This window comes from Pristiophorus japonicus, chromosome 1 (assembly GCF_044704955.1).
Source record: "Pristiophorus japonicus isolate sPriJap1 chromosome 1, sPriJap1.hap1, whole genome shotgun sequence".
Classification (NCBI taxonomy): Eukaryota; Metazoa; Chordata; class Chondrichthyes; family Pristiophoridae; genus Pristiophorus; species Pristiophorus japonicus.
In genome coordinates this window covers 126,818,407-126,836,043 of record NC_091977.1, presented here as the reverse complement: position 1 = coordinate 126,836,043, position 17,637 = coordinate 126,818,407, and the positions used below count along the sequence as shown (strand labels likewise).

Sequence of the window (17,637 nt, the reverse complement as noted above, 5' to 3'; positions counted from 1 at the left end):
AAGTCCTTACTACTAGGGGAATCAAGGGGTATGGTGAGAAAGCAGGAATGGGGTACTGAAGTTGCATGTTCAGCCATGAACTCATTGAATGGCGGTGCAGGCTAGAAGGGCCGAATGGCCTACTCCTGCACCTATTTTCTATGTTTCTATGTTTCTATCCAAGCTAATGTCCTTTCTTACTATTGCGTTAATCTCCTCTTTAACCAGTAACGCTAACTCACCTCCTTTTCCTTTCTGTCTATCCTTCCTGAATATTGAATATCCCTGGATGTTGAGTTCCTAGTTTGGTTACCTTGGAGTTTAGAGGGATTTGAGGAGAAATTTCTTCATCCAGAGGGTTGTGGGGGTCTGGAACTCACTGCCTGAAAGGGTGGTAGAGGCAGAAACCCTCATCACATTTAAAAAATACATGGATGTGCACCTGAAGTGCCGTAACCTGCAGGGCTACAGACTTCGAGCTGGAAAGTGGGATGAGGCTAGATAGTCTCTTGTTGGCCGGCATGGACACGATGGGCCAAAATGGCTTCCTTCCGTGCTGTGAACTTCTATGATTCTATGATCAGCGCTGTTGGGTAACCGAGGGATCATTATCTGCACCTCCCTGATGTGTGTGACCATTGGGTGAGGGCAGCACCTGGTTTCACTATAATCTGCTGTCACTCACTGTTGATGCTCACAGAGTAAAGCAGCCACTTGATACGGAGGATGCCTGAGGGAGGGGGGAAAGTTTAAAAATTTTTTAATTTATTTATTTTATTTGATTTATTCGTTGCCAATCTTTCCAATTCTTTGTCAAATCACAAACGCCAGAGGTCACCTTGCACACATCAAGGATCACTCTGCGTCAATGCTCTTAGCCAAAAGGCCTAGAGCCACTGCACCGTTCCTGGAAGTAGTGCAATACCAGGTTCGTGCCATGGAGGTGGATGGGTCAGGCCCCCCACACACCTCCGTGGAGGTGGATGGGTCAAGCCACCCCACCCACCATGAGGGAGGGGGGAAAGTTAGACAACAAGTGGCGTTTACAATCCCCAGCCTTTTCTGATCCGGTTCATGCAACTTTCAAATACCAGCAGCAGCCTCCTACACACTGCACCGGGCAGGGGCGGGCCAAGAAACTCGTCACACGTCGCACGGCAACCTGCTTAGCAACGAATGTGAGCTGGACGCCGATAGGTCGAAGGCGGCAACGAGTTTCAGCGGGGTGTGGAAAATGTATGGTCAACAATAACGTCAATCATGTTGACGTCAGGCACCGCCCCTCACCCCAGCGCACGTGCGCGCAGCTATCGCTGATTGGTTGTTTGTCGGCCGGCCTGATTGTGTCGCCTGGTGACGGGCGAGGAGGCCCGAAGCCTGAGAGCCGCTTTGGGGGCTTGATGAGAGCGCAGTGCTGGGTGAGGTGAGTAACTCTGCTCCGGTCATTGACCCGGCGTCTATTGCCTCCCCCTGTCCGCAATACACCCGCTGTGGTCTGGGGAGAGGAAATGCCTGGTCCCTTTCACCCCCGGGGCCAGTAACCCAGTTCCAGGGCACTGGAATAGGACACTGACCCCGCAGAGCTCGGTTTTACTCGCAGCCGCCGTCTCAACCCAGATCCAGGATTGTCCTGGAGACACCAGCGATTAAAGATCAATCTGGACTACATAAGAAATAGGAGCTGAAGTAGGCCATATGGCCCCTCGAGCCTGCTCTGCCATTCAATATGATCATGGCTGATCTGATCATGGATTCAGCTCCACTTCCCCACCTGCTCCCCATAACCCCTTATTCCCTTTACTTTTAAGAAACTGTCTATTTCTGTCTTAAATTTATTCAATGTCCCAGCTTCCACAGCTCTCTGAGGCAGCGAATTCATCAAATTTACAACCCTCTGAGAGAAGAAATTCCTCCTCATCTCAGAATAAGACCCGCCCATTTAAAACTAAGATCATGCCCTCTAGTTCTAGTCTCCTCTATCAGTGGAAACATCCTCTCTGCATCCTCCTTGTCAAGCCCCCTCATAATCTTGTACGTTTCGATAAGATCACACCTCATTCTTCTGAATTCCAGTGAGTAGAGGCCCAACCTCCTCAACCTTTCCTCATAAGTCAACCTTCTCATCACCGGAATCAACCGAGTGAACCTTCTCTGAACTGCCTCCAAAGCTAGTATATTCTTTTGTAAATATGGAAACCAAAACTGTATGCAGCATTCCAGGTGTGGCCTCACCAATACCCTGTACAACTGTAGCAAGACTTCCCTGCTTTTATACTCCATCCCCTTTGCAATAAAGACCAATGGGATCACTTGCTGTATCTGCATACTAACCTTTTGTGTTTCATGCACAAGTACCCCCAGGTCCTGCTGTACTGCAGCACTTTGCAATTTTTCTCCATTTAAATAATAACTTGTTCTTTGATTTTTTTTTCTGCCAAAGTGCATGACCTTACACTTTCCAACATTATACTCCATCTGCCAAATTTTTGCCCACTCACTTAGCCTGTCTATGTCCTTTTGCAGATTTTTTTTGTGTCCTCCTCACACATTGCTTTTCCTCCCATCTTTGTATCATCAGCAAACATTGCTCTGTTACACTCAGTCCCTTCTTCCAAGTCATTAATATAGATTGTAAATAGTTGGGGTCCCAGCATTGATCCCTACGGCACTCCACTAGTTACTGATTGCCAACCCGAGAATGACCCATTTATCACGACTCTCTGTTTTGTTAGTTAGCCAATCCTCTATCATGCTAATATATTACACCCAACCCCATGAAATTTTATCTTGTGGCACCTTGTCAAATGCCTTCTGGAAGTCCAAATACACCACATCCACTGGTTCCCCTTTATCCACCCTGTTTGTTACATCCTCAAAGAATTCCAGCAAATTTGTCAAACATGACTTCCCCTTCATAAATCCATGCTGACTCTGCCTGATCGAATTATGCTTTTCCAAATGTCCTGCTACTGCTCCCTTAATAATGGACTCCCAACATTTTCCGAACCACAGATGTTAGGCTAACTGGTCTATAGTTTCCTGCTTTTTGTCTGTCTCCTTTTTTTTAAATAGGGGCGTTATTCACTGGAGTTTAGAAGGCTGAGAGGGGATCTCATAGAAACATATAAAATTCTGACGGGACTGGACAGGTTAGATGCAGGAAGAATGTTCCCGATGTTGGGGAAGTCCAGAACCAGGGGACACTGTCTAAGAATAAGGGGTAAGCCATTTAGGACTGAGATGAGGAGAAACTGCTTCACTGAGAGTTGTTAACCTGTGGAATTCTCTACCGCAGAGAGTTGTTGATGCCAGTTCATTCGATATATTCAAGAGGGAGTTAAATGTGGCCTTACTGCTAAAGGGATCAAGGGGTATGGAGAGAAAGCAGGAAAGGGGTACTGAGGTGAATGATCAGCCATGATCTTATTGAATGGTGGTGCAGGCTCGAAGGGCCAAGTGGCCTACTCCTGCACCTATTTTCTATGTTTCTATGTTACATTTGCAATTTTCCAATCTACTGGGAACTCTCCAGAATCCAGGGAATGTTGGTAAATTACAACTAATGCATCCACTATCCCTGCTGCTACTTCTCTTAAGACCTGAGGAAGTAAGCCATCAGGTCCAGGGGATTTATCTGCCTTCAGTCCCATTATCTTACTGAGTACTACTTCCTTAGTGATTGTGATTATGTTAAGTTCCTCCCCTGCCCCCCCCCCCCCCCCCACATAGCCCCTTGACTATCCACTGTTGGGATATTGCTTGTGTCCTCTACTGTAAAGACTGATACAAAATATTTGTTCAGAGTTTCTGCCATCTCCATGGTCCCTATTATTAATTCCCCGGTCTTGTCCTCTAAGGGGCCAACATTTACTTTAGCCACTCTTTTCCTTTTTATATACCGATAGAAACTTTAGCTATCTGTTTTTATATTTTGTGCTAGTTTACTTTCATAGTCTATCTTCCCTTTCTTAATCATTTTTTTTAGTCATTCTTTGCTGGCTTTTAAATGCATCTGAGTCTTCTGTCCTCCCACTAGTTTTGGCCACTTTGTATGCCCTTGTTTTTAATTGGATACCGTCCTTTATTTCTTTAGTTAGCCATGGATGGCAATCTTTTCTTTTACACCCTTTTCTCCTCACTGGAATATATTTTTCTTGAGAGTTGTGATATATCTCCTTAAATGTACACCACTGTTCATCAACCGTAGACTCTGCTGCGAGGAGCTCAGGAGGAGCATCACCGGGGTATTCAACAAAACTGCGTTTCATTTTCTTTTAACTGCTTTAGTTTATTATAAAAATATTGGAGAGGGGAAATAGGCTGTTTGGGTGGGAGGGCATGTGATGAAACCTCCAGGAAGACGTCCAATCAGAGTTGCAACTCTTGGAACCAGGGAAAGGCCTGTTTCAATGAGCAATCTTCCTCTTCCCCTCCCCCCGCACCCTGCGTGTGTAGAGCACACACCATAAGTTCTCAAACTGGAGTCTGCAAGGTGCTTCAGTAGTTCAAGAATCTGTATTTATTGATTTTCTTAGTACGTTACTTCCTCTGGATAGCTGATGTGTTTTTTGCTAATTAGTACAGGGGCTTTGAGAGTGCATGCAAGCCTTGGCGTATCCATATTAGCAGGGGATTTACCACAGGCTAGAGTTGCAGAACTTGCCTATGTGTATATATACATAGGTATTAAGATCCTATCGATATTATGTTGAATAGCAGCAAATTGTGTTTCAGGGACTTGATATTGTGACACATATTTTATTTACAGTAAGTAACATTTGAAAATGATTTCTTTGCTATGTGGCAGTCATGGCTAAGTCATAAAGATTGTTTTGGTTTAAGTCGTTTTATTTTTGTTGGCATAAATGAGTATAATACTCCTCAATTTGTTGACCAATTAAGTGAAAACAATGTTTGGTGGCTACAACAGGTTATTTCAAATGTTAACTTACGTAGGGCTTGAGCACTTTTTAGGCTGAAAGTTCAGTGCAGTACTGAAGGGCTGGTGCATTGCTGGGGGTGCTGTCTTTCGGATGACATTAAATTGAGCCTTGTCTGTCCATTTAAGTGGAAGTTAAATATCCACTGCTTAGTCACCCAACTAATGTTTTTCCCATAGTCAACATCACCAAGCAGATTAACTAATTGCTGTTTGTGGGACCATGCTGTACATATGGGTTGCTGCATTTGCCTGCATAATAATCACTACATTTCAAATGTAATTCACTGGTTGTGAAGTGATTTGGGATGACTTTTATATAGTGAAATCTGCTAATAGAAACTTGAGAAATGTTTTTCCTATATGGAATTTTAATGCCAGATGAAACACAGAATCAAAATGGAATGAAACCAGTTTTACATTTTTATAATGCAGAACTGATATGTGGAACTGACTTCAAGGTAGTAATCTCATTTCAAAGTTCAAATATATTTTGAAAGACAAAACAAAATGTTCTGAATTTATGATGTCAACTGACTTCTTCATTAAGTGTATTGCTGTATGGTTACTCCCAAGTTACCATATATATTATGTCTGCAATATCAAAAAATAAAGACTTGCATTTATATAGCGCCTTTTACAACCACCGGATGTCTTAAAGGGCTTTACAGCCAATTAAGTACTTAAGAACATAAGAAATAGGAGCAGGAGTAGGCCATTTGGCATCTTGAGCCTGCTCCGCCATTTAATTAGACCATGGCTGATCTGATCATGGACTTGGTTCCACTTCCCTGCCTGCTCCCCATAACCCTTTATTCCCTTATTGCTCAAAAATCTGTTTATCTCCGCCTTGAATATATTCAATGACCCAGCCTCCACAGCTCTCTGGGGCAGAGAATTCCATAGATTTACAACGCTCAGAAGAAATTCCTCTTCATCAGTTTTAAATGGGCGGCCCCTTATTCTGAGACAATGTCCCCTAGTTTTAGTTTCCTATAAGAGTGGAAATATCCTCTGCATCACCTTGTTGAGCTCCCTCGTTACCTTATGTTTCGATAAGATCACCTCTCATTCTTCTGAACTCCAACACGTATAGGCCCAACCTACTCAACCCCCTCATCTCCGGAATCAACCTAGTGAACCTTCTCTGAACAGCCTCTAATGCAAGTATATCCTTCCTTAAATACGGAGACCAAAACTGTACACGGTACTCTAGATGTGGCCTCACCAATACCCTGTACAGTTGTAGCAGGATCTCTCTGCTTTTATACTCTCTCCCCCGTGCAATAAAGGCTAACGTTCCATTTGCCTTCCTGATTACTTGCTGTATCTGCATGCTACATTTTTGTGTCTCGTGCATAAGGACCCCCAGGACCCTCTGTACTGCAGCACTTTGCAATTTTTCTCCATTTAAATTATAATTTGTTTTTCTATTTTTTTCTGCCAAAGTGGATAACCTCACATTTTCCCACATTATACTCCATCTGCCAAATTTTTGCCCACTCACTTAGCCTGATTTTGTGTGTCTGCCTCTCTATTTGCTTTCCCACCCATCTTTGTATCATCAGCAAACTTGGCTACATTACACTCGGTCCCTTCATCCAAGTCATTAATATAGATTGTAAATAGTTGAGGCCTCAGCACTGATCCCTGCCGCACCCCAATAGTTACTGTTTGTCAACCAGAAAATGACCCATTTATCCTGACTCTCTGTTTCTGTTAGTTAGCCAATCCTCTATCCATGCTAATATATTACCCCCAAACCTGTGAACTTTTATCTTGTGGATTGTAGTCACTGTTGTAATGTAGGAAATGCGGCAGCCAATTTGTGCACAGCGTGCTCCCACAAACAGCAATGTGATAATGACCAGATAATCTGTTTTTGCTATGTTGATTGAGGGACAAATATTGGCCAGGACACCGGGGATAACTCCCCTACTCTTCTTCGAAAAACGGCATGGGATCATTTATGTACACCTGAGCGAGCAGACGGAGCCTCAATTTAACTTCTGATCCAAAAGATGGCACCCCCAACAGTGCAGCGCTCCCTCAGCACTGCATTAGAGTGTCAGCCTAGATTTATGTGCTGAAGTCCCTGGAGTGGGACTTGAACCCACAAGCTTCTGACTCCGAGGTGAGTGTGCTACCACTGAGCCACGGCTGACACTTGTGCTATAAATTATTCTTCAATAAACTTGTATTGATGTCATAAATGAGCAGAATACTCTGCTACAATTCAGCACTCCACTGACACTCAGGAACACTTTAAAAAAATGTTTTAAAATAGTACAGTAACAAGGATATTTCACTACATATTAAGTTTACTATCTAAAATAATTGAGATGTGATGTAAATCTAATTTTATGGTTCAGATGATTCTATGACCAACTTGAGCATTATTTTCATATTTGACATTTAAACATCTCTATTAGGTTTGTGTTTTAACAGTATAATGCAATGTACATTCTCCCAGGCATCATTTATGCAATTTTTAAAACTGTTGTTTTGATAATTAGATCACTGTTAGATGTGAGACATTGATTTTTTTCAAAATGGGTGAATGCATTTCCTAACATTCCTATTGTTTTACTGCAGCAAGTCTTCTAAGGTGCCCAGAGTGGAGGGGGAAAAAAAAGAAAATGTTGCAGTTGGTAGAATTGGTGGAACTTCTGATTTATCTGTGTACAATGTGGAGCATGTTCACATCTTTCAGGTAAAATAAGTATCTATGCAGAATTGAGTGTTGAGCTTGATTAACCTTGCCAACAAATGTAAGTTGGTAAAAGTACAGGATTACAGGCGCACATTTTTTTTAAACTTGTTTAAAGCAATTGCGCTGTATAATTTGGGCCTGAGTAGACACTTAAAAAGCCCATTGTTGCTTTGTTTGGTGTTTATAATTTTGTTTATTTAAAATGCTAAGTTAGCCCTGTAGTTTTTGTCCTTGTAGAACACCTTTAGGAAAATTGATTTAGTTATGCACTTTGGGAAATTGTAGCTGCAGCTTGGGTGAGAGTGGACCTGGCAATGGAAAGTTGTGCTGCTTCCTAAGAACTTAAAGTATGACATGTGAAAAGACCATGCACTTGTAAAGAAAATTTGCAATGCCCTTGGGACGTTTTACTATGTTAAAGATGTATATAAATGCAAGTTGTTGCAGCTCATCATTACCAACCAACAACAAGCACAGTTCTGTAAATTGCTAATCTGATGGCTGATTAGGTAAAGATATCATCCAATGTAGTTCTAATCTGGAATGCCCCAGATTCTGTTCCTACTCTTTTTTTTTTTAATAATGTAGCTGATCTCAACTAAGGCGAAGTTGGGTGCTGCAACCAGCCGCTGTCCCATGGGCTAGGGAGGGGAAAAGCAGCCTGAGTTTCTACTGCTTATTAATATCTACTGACCTCTGCTGGAAAGCGTGCACGTGAGTGTCAGATGCAAACATGTTCAGATGGCTGTGATGCCCTCCATGGTGGAATCATTTGCTGACATTCTGTGCCTCGACTCGCATTTGAAGAACAAGACCGTTGACATCCATGCAACTTTACCTCAGAGCTTGCACCGTTAGGGGAGGCAGGAAGTAAACAAAAATACACTGCAATTTCTCTTGATCACCAAGAGTATTAAGCAAAACTCCATAACATTCATTCAGTTTTATAGTTCACACCCATAACTCTCATCGGTTGTATTTCACGTGATCTTTTATGATCCATACTTTAGTGTTTGTTTATATTTTTGCAGCTCTACTGCTAATGCAATAGTTCACTTTTTGTGATGAGCAGAATTGATAAGAATGAGGGAAGCCATTTGGCCTGTTTAGCTCATTGTTCTGTAGAAGCCTTGAATCCTCTTCTTGAATGATTGCATTGTTGTTTTTCTGCCTCTGCTACCAAAAGTTAAATCATTCTCCCACAGCAGCTTTCTTTTGCCATCCATTAGGAGAAAGCGTGGAATTGATATTATGGCACCAGTAATATTTTAATGCTTTAAACTAGAGAGACCCAATGCCAAAGGGCCTTTAAAAATGTAAATGTTACTTTAATCTTCAAATAAGAATTTTTTTTTGTTCCATGTGACCTTTGATTCTCTTGCAGAATGTTAGTATGGATGTAAATAGCCTCAATATTTTAGTGCAAAAAAACTATGTCATCAGATAAAAAGGGGCAAAGTGTGTTCAGACACTATTTATCAACACAATCTATTCACTGGTAACAAAATTCAGCCCAATAAATATTAATTAAGATACTGAGGAAAGACTTCAAGGCTTAAAAACTAATGTTGGTGGTACACATAAAGGTTTGAACCAATTTAAGCTTTCCAACTTCTGTTTGTACCAACATCTGAATCCTTCAATTAGATCGCTTTTGTGCAATCACACTCACAATCCTCTCGATATACATTTGTCATCAATTCTAAGTTGCAGGAACTATATCATTGCTGGACCATTACCAGATTAAATTGCTCTTTGAAAGTGCACTTGATGAATTACTAGTCATGCTGTTTTACCAGAACATTTTTTTTCTGCAAAAAATACAATATGGTGAAAGAGTACAATTTTAATTGGTTTAATATTGCATACAATATTTTTAATTTTGCATGCTGCCTTCAAAAGAGTCCGTTTTTATGATTTTTCTTTTCAAATACATTTTAAAAAGTGAAGCGAGTAACTAATCAGCTTGTTTATGTATGTGTAATGATATTTTGTTGAAATTAGTGTCTGCTTCTTTTAGGGTATGTGCAGCTGTGCCATTGCAGTCAGAAAGGAATACAAGTAAGTGATGTAGTGGTAAAACTGACGAGTTGTATCAAAACTTTGTTTTGCATTTTTGAAAATATAGAAAAAGAGCCTTAAATACAGAATCCTAGCTGCCATTGAAAACAAAGCTGGATTAATAGAATGTGAAGATACAAGTTTTTAACTACAGAGGATTGAATGCAAAATATGCATCTCAATCCCCCAACATCCACCACATAGAAAAACAAGAACAACTACTACATGGGAGCAACATCACCTACAAGTTCCTCACCAAGTCGCACACTATCCCGACTTGAGCTTATCTGAACATTCCTTCATTGTCACTGGGTCAATATCCTGAACTTCCTTCCTAACTGCCTTGTGGGAGCATCCATTCCAGGGGGACTGTAGCAAAGGCCCATCACTACCTTCTTGGAAACTACAGATGGGCAATAAATGCAGGCTTTGCCTGTGATGCCCACATCCCAAGAGTTCATTGAAAACATATCCTGTTTTCTTGAATGTATTTGTCTTTTGTGATCGAGTTTTATGTCTGCTAAATTAATTCAGGATCGTTCGTTGTGCTTTTGATGTGCCAGGACTGAAGAATTTTCACCCTCTGGGTGAAAAAAGTTATCCTCAACTCTCCTCTCTAATCCTTCATACAATTCTTTTAAATCTATGTCCCTGGTTTTTGACATTTCTGCTAAGGGAAATAAGTCCTTCTTATCCGCTCTAAGTTCCTCACAATTTTATACACCTCAATTAAGTCTCCCCTCAGCCTCCTCTGTTCCAAAGAAAACAACCCCAACCTATCCAATCTTTCCTGATAGCTCCAATTCTTCAGTCCTGGCAACATTCTCACAAATCTCCTCTACAGGAAAGATGTGCTTGTACTAATGTGGTGACCAGAACTGCACGCAGTACTCTAGCTGTGGTCTAACTAGTGTTTTATACAATTCTAGTATAACCTCTCTGGTCTTTTATTCTATGCCTCAGCTAATTACGGAAAGTATCCCGTATGCCTTCTTAACCACCTTATCCACCTGTCCTATTTTCAGGGATCTGTGGACTAAATCCCTCTGTTCCTCTTCCTCAGTATCAAAATTGCAGAATTGCAGTGTAATATTGTAATTTTCCTCTAACTTTTAAATTGAAGGCCACACCCCTATGCAATAAGTTTTAATAGAGCTAAATGGATGAGTAAACAGTTTGCTTTCAGACTTCAGCACGTTTGAGAGTGTTAATGTAGCACTTCAAAAACCATAACAACTTATAATGCTTGCTCGTATGGGTCCTAGAATAACCTAGTTTCCTAGTCTTTGCTCCTTGTAGTGGCAAGCCTCCACGCTGCCCATGGTCGTCGCTTGCTGCTCCTTTTAAGGCCCCGACCTGCCGCTGATGTTCCCTCGCAGGTCGGGGCCTTCCCGCTGCCCCGACCTGCGAGGGTGACGGCTATGAAGAGTGACATCATCAAAATCCAGGTTAGTGATTGGAGTGTGGGCAGATACAGCAGGAGCAGCGAGGTCGGGGCAAAGGAGCGGCGAGGGCCTGGAGGAACCTGATCGGGGCCCAGGGGAGACGCGAGTTCGGGGCCCAGGGGCAGCACGGACCAGCCCACACTGCGATACATGTGCGCGCCCTAGGTCTGTGCAGCAGAGCTGGTCTCTTGTTTTGGGTAACACTTGCCACGGGACCAAAACCTAGCTCTGTCAAGCCCGTGTGGTGGCTGGTGTGCAATGGCCACACCATGTTAAAAAATATGCACGCACAGGCATCTTCCACCCTTGAGGATGTAATTTGGGTCCTTCACCTGTGAACTCATCCTTTTTTTGGGCGTGGAAGCATGTCATCCTCGTTTTGAGGGACCGCCTATGATGGTGATGAGTCTTTGCTCACTGGAGGTTGGAGCAAACTCTGCTAAATCCTGCTCCTGGCAACTTCCCACAGTTCAGTTGGTACAGAAGAAGCATGGAGCATAGATCTCGTGGGCAGCTTGCAGCCTGCCTTAATTTTGAGATGTATTGGGAAGTATAGCCAGATGTAGCCATTTCACCTAGCATCCACTAATACTCATCTGAGGAGGTGAATAGTCTATATGTCTTTACAGAGCTGTTTCTCTTTCCCTAATAGGAATGAGTAAGCAATTTAATTAAACAAAAAATAAACCTGAAGATTAGGAACATTGTGAAAGGAAAGGGCCGTATGATGAGCTAAAGCAACTTGTTTATTGAGGTGACTGGGCACATAGGAGGAATTTTGTGAATTAACTTCATTATGTTCTGCTTGTATTATATATAAATTGGCTAGTGCAAATGTGACATCTCTTCCATTTGGCTTGAACCGCTGCAAATAAATTCTGATTTTTCTCTTGAAAAGGTAAGAATTGACTTGTATGCTATGTATAATGTAGTACACAAATAATCTCCTGTATTTACCCTGAATCGAGCATTATTTGAGGGAAAAAAAGCTTACCTGATCTTTGCCAACAGTTCTCTGGAGCCAATTTCTCGTCTGTATGGAAGTGTGGTCCAAGTTCGCATGTCTTTTTTCCCCTCTGGGAAAGTACTTGGTCTCTGTTTAGTGTCTTCCCCTGCTAATCTCCTCCCCCTTTCCGCCCCCCCCCCCCCCCCCCCCCAATCCTCATAAATGTTTTTACCTGTCGTGTGGGGAATCACAGATATCAATCATTCAGTATCCTATACAGTAGCTGTGTTGGTTAACTGAACATGCTATGCCACTGGACTAGCCCAAAAGATGTTGTATGTCTTTTCTAGAATTTTACTAGTTAGCTGTGACTCTAACATTGAGATGCACACCTAGAAATCAATTCAGGTAAAGAAAATGCTTCTATTGGAGGTAATTTATTTAAAAATGCCAATAGTTACAAAATACTGAAATGTTAAAGAATTTTTAAGCAGAAAGTAATAATGTTCCAAAACTTTATTTTTATTATCTTTATGAATTAAACAGCAAGTATTTTGCAACCAAGACCTTGCTGGGAAAAAGAAGAATTCAGTATTGTAAAAGAATGTGCTCCATGCAGTGATTATGAAAAGGTATTATGTGTGTCTGTGTGTAACTTAGAAACATTTTTATGCTTGGATTTATAGATTTATTTGTGAGATGGGGTGGTGGGGGGAGGGAAATCAGTAACTTGATATTGTGAATAAAAATAATTTTGAGACACGTATTTGTTACCTTTTATGCCTTTGGTACCATTAACTAACCAGCCTGCTCCCAATGTCACTTCATAACTAGTTGGTAAGTTGTGCGCAGCATATTGGGCCATAACTTGCTGTCAAAATAAGTGAGGCAAACTTTAACATTTCCTTTGTCTCTTTTTAAAAAAAAAAAAATAAAATCTAATCTTTCTTTCCCTCTCTATTTCATTTTCTTCTGATTTGGCATTGAATTCACACCCTAATTTGCATTTCCTTCCCACTTCTAACATGCAGAACTTACTGTAGCAGCTGTGGCTCAGTTGGTAGCATTAGTCTGAGTCAGAAGGTTGTGGGTTCAAGTCCCACTCCAGAGACTTGAGCACAAAAATCTAGGCTGTCACTCCAGTGCAGTACGGAGGGAGTGCTACACTGTCGGAGATGCTATCTTTCAGATGTGACGTTAAACTGAGGCCCTGTTCTCGCAGTGGACCTAAAAGATCCCATGGTACTAATCGAAGAAGAGCAGGCGAGTCCTCCCCATCTGGGCCAATATTTATTCCTCAACCAACATCACTAAAAAAAGAAAAAATATTATCTGGTCATTAAAGAATGAATCAACATAAACAACAAGGCGGCCAAATCGGCCCGTCGAGTCTATGCCAGCCCTCTGCAAAAGCACTTCAGCTAGTTCCATTCCCTCGCCCTTTCCCTGTCGCCCTGCAAAAAATTTTCTTTCAGGTACTTATCCAATTCCCTTTTGAAAGCCATGATTGAATCTGCCTTCACCACCCTTTCAAGCAGTGCATTCCAGAGCCTAACCACTCACTGTGTAAACAAAAAAGGTTCTTCCTCGTCGCCTTTGTTTCTTCTGCTATTCACCTTAAATGTGTGTCCTCTGATTCTCGACCCTTATGCCAATGGGAACATTTTCTCTCTCTCTACGCTGTCTAGTCCCCTCATGAAATCTCCTCTCTACCTTCTCTGGTCTAAGGAGAACAACCCCAGCTTCTCCAATCTATCCACGTAACTGAAGTCCCTCATTCCTGGAACCATTCTTGTACATCTTTTCTGCACCCTCTAAGATCTTCCTAAAGAGCAGTACCCAGCATTGGACACCACGCCAGTTGAGGCTGAACCAGTGTTTTATAAAGGTTCTTCATAATTTCCTTGCTTTTGTACTCTGTGCCTCTATTTAGGCAGCACAGGAACCATTATGGGGCTGAATTTTCCACTCTTTTGCGCCTCGGCGGGACGGTAAATGCTGTTTCTGGGCATGAAACGGCACGTCCAGGATTTAGTGCATAGCCGGAAGTTTCGCAAATGGTTTTGCGGTGGCACAAAAACTTAGCACCCCGCCCTCGGTTTTGACCGTCAGTATGACATAAATCGTTGTGCATGGCTACGTTAGCGCCCCGATGGAACTTTCGGTCCTAATGCCTCATTTAACGATCGCCTCAGAAAACATCTGAAAAATACAGCTGGTCCCGGGGTGCAGCAGGTGCTATTGGCAGCATATTTAAACGGAGGCTGGAGGATCTTATATCGCAGTTATCAGTGACTGCTATGATTGCGCGTAGAACGCTGTGTGAGGCTTCGAGTTGTAATGGCATTTTTATGTGCCATGACACTTTGCTTACAAGGTCAGTGAGAGACTTCCATGGGGGCAGTACTCGTTCGCCAGCAAATCATGCTGGTTGCTCTTGGCAGGAGCCTTCAAGCTGGAAGATGGGTACTTGTCCATGTTGGACCACGGAATCAAAGAGGTCGCAGACATTTGGGGAGGAGGCCTTACCCTCCCCCACGGGTTTACAGGGAATATCGCTCATACCTCCACATCTGATGCCCAGTGCGTTAGATGGCTGTGCTTCTGAAAAGGAGTGCTACCAGAGATATGCCAGCTCATACAGGCAGACCTACAGCCTACCAGTGCCAACAGGACTGCGGTGCCCGTCGAGGTGAAGGTGATGGCCTTCTATGCTTCCGGATCCTTCCAGGCAACAGCAGGGGATAGATATGTACAACATCTCGCTGCATTTGTCAGGTTACAAGGGCTCTGTATGCCCGCAGAATGAACTTCATAAAGTTCTCAGTGAGCAGGGACAGACAGAATGAGAGGGCTCTAGGGTTTGGACGATTTGCAGGCTTCCCCAAGGTTCAAGGTGCCATTGACTGTACACACGTCTCCTTGCGAGCACCATCACATAATGCAGAGGTCTTCAGAAACCGAAAGGGATACCACTCTCGACGTACAGCTGGTCTGTGACCACACTCCGTGCATCCTCAGTGAAAATGTCCGCTTTCCAAGGAGCACACATGATGCTTTCATCCTGCGTGAGAGCACGAATGATTCAGCGACAAAGGCAAGATCAGAGCTGGCTGATCGGGGACAAAGGATGAGGCCACCTGGCTCATGATGCCCTCCGGAACCCTGTCACAGAAGCCGAGCAACGCTATAATGAGAGCCATGCAGCCACCCGCAGCATCATCGAATAGACAATTGGCGTGCTGAAGCAGCGCTTCTAATGCCTGGACTGCTCTGGAGGCAGCCTTCAATACTCCCCACAACAGGTCTGAGTTCACTGTCGTCTGCTGCATGCTACACAACTTAGCCATCATGAGGGGACAGGCATTGCCAGTGGGGATTGCAGGACCACAGGAGGAGAAGGAGGCGGAGGAAGAGGATCCTGGCGAGGAATCGCCATCGCCACAACCACAGGGGAGGCAGTGTCGATGTGGCTGCAGCTAGAGCCTTACGTTGGCAGCTCATTGACTGGTTTGGTTGAAGGGGGAGGGTGGGGTTGCAACATTGACTCGCTACTCTGTGCCACCATGCTGGCTATTCTACACTTGATTCTGCAAATGAGACACAAGCCACCAATGGCAAAGGTCAAGATTCAACATTAACAATTCATTTCCCCCCCCAAAAAAAAATATACAATCCTTAAATGCTATGTAAATTAACACACAACTGCTTCCTGCAGTGAGCAAAGTGATTTAACATTACTGGCAATAAAGTGATGCCAGCACTCGATGGGTCTTTGCAAGACATTTTCCCCCATTCTCTTCACCCCCTCCCATACCTGCTGCTGCTCCTGAAAGTCCTCGGGGCGTACAGCAAGACTGCGAGAGGGATGCTGTGTTAGGGGGCCAGACAATGCAGATGGTGTTTCAGGATGGCCTGCACCAGCTCTTGACCTGGAAGGCCGGTTTGAACTGAGGCGCCTCATCAGTGTCACCAGTCACAGTTGGCTGGGGTGTCAACCATGTATAGAGCATAGTTGGCAAGTGAGTGGTGGGATCTGGAATGCTGTCATCCTGAGGAATGACACAACCTCGCATTTCCACTGAGTCTCCAATGGGGCTGGGCCTTAACAACCTGAGCACAATGTCTCCCCATACTTTGTTGGCCTGCTTTGGTACCGTCACTTCCCTGTTGGACATTGGGAGCGCAGAGGGTTATAGAAGCAGACATGGACTGCATCACTTGGCCAAGCTGAAACAAAGCTTGTGCCTGTAATGCGCTTGAGTCTGCGGTGCGATCAGTAGCACACGCCACACACTCAACGCCACTGTCGCTGCTCAAGGCCACCAGCCTGTGTGGGCAATGATGGCCTCGCTGGACTCACAACTCGCAATGACAATCTGATGCTGCCTCCGCAACAGTAGCAATAAGCTTGTCAATGCTCGCTGGGGTCCATCCCAATGCATCCATCAGCTCACTGTGCATTCCTGTGGTTTCCCTGGATATTTCCACCAGATTCACGTCTGTCTGTCTTTGAGCAAACGACATTGCCGACTCAAGCTCCAGAGAGCTGGCCTGCGAGATTCCACTCCAGCACTGTACGCCACTGAGACCAGGAGCCGCCGATTCCTCAAACCCCAGGAAGTCAGCGTCATCCCCAGATGAACTTGGCCCCGGTGGGGAAACTGGTGGGCTGTGATACTTTGCAGGAGTAATCTCCTCCCCTCCCTCGTTGTCTCCACCATGTCCTGATGTGGAAGCCTGCCTCGAGGGATGTTGCGCCTCTGGTTGGTCATCTGGAAGTAGAAAACAACAGAAGAGTGGTTAGCAGCGGGGTGGGGGGGGCAGGGTGACTTGAGGAAGGTGGCATTACAAATGTCAATTTGAAGGGACGCCGCAACTCCATAATATATCTCAATGCAGTATCTTGAGTTGTGAGATCCATTTACCTACCCTCACTACCCAAAGGAGGCTCAGCATCGCCCTGGCAACTGCCTGAGCTGGGACTCCGATTAAGGCTGTGACCCTCGCCTCCATCTGTGAAGGGATTGGTTGAGGCGGATCCCCGCCTATCCGCAGCTGCTTCCTTCTATTATGGGAGTGTTTGGACTGCAAAGCGAAAAATAGGAAGGGTTCAGGCAGGGTTTCTCTGCTGTTGCACATATGCCTATCATAGTACAGTGGATGATATTGTGTGAATGGTATCGTTGCTTGCTTTCAATCTGTTTGGATGTTGCATGTGCTTCGTCCGTATTTGTTCGCAGGTTTGAGGCATCTGACACTGGGGCTATAAGTGATCTTTCAGAAAGGCATGGTGGCGGTTGGAGTGTATTGCAAGCGACGATGTGAATGATAGTTAATATGCATGGATCATTAAAAGCCAATGGGTGCTGAAGTAAGCCTTCATCTTTCTTATACATTGTGATAGCCACCCCACAGTGTTGAGAGGGACCATATGCATGACAAACTTCAGTGTGTGAGATTAATGTAGACGTCATGGAGGCATACGTGGATGCAAATGCTACCCTGATGACCCTCGGAAGGTCGTTGAACTTTTTCTGGGCACATTGTCTTA

General features: G+C 43.8%; 1 protein-coding gene across 2 annotated transcripts in view; it reads left to right on the top strand.

Annotated features, from left to right (window-relative positions):
- Positions 1-1,290: 1,290 nt before the first annotated feature.
- jtb (jumping translocation breakpoint) overlaps positions 1,291-17,637 on the top strand; it is a 28,149-nt gene continuing 11,802 nt past the window's right edge. The window contains exons 1-4 of one of the 2 annotated variants that reach the window (XM_070862520.1): positions 1,291-1,402; positions 7,514-7,631; positions 9,652-9,692; positions 12,630-12,715. In XM_070862520.1, coding sequence (XP_070718621.1) covers positions 7,558-7,631; positions 9,652-9,692; positions 12,630-12,715 — 201 coding nt within the window. In that variant the 5' untranslated portion in view covers positions 1,291-1,402; positions 7,514-7,557. The remainder of the gene's footprint in view (positions 1,403-7,513; positions 7,632-9,651; positions 9,693-12,629; positions 12,716-17,637) is intronic. The other variant, XM_070862527.1, reaches the window with a different exon arrangement.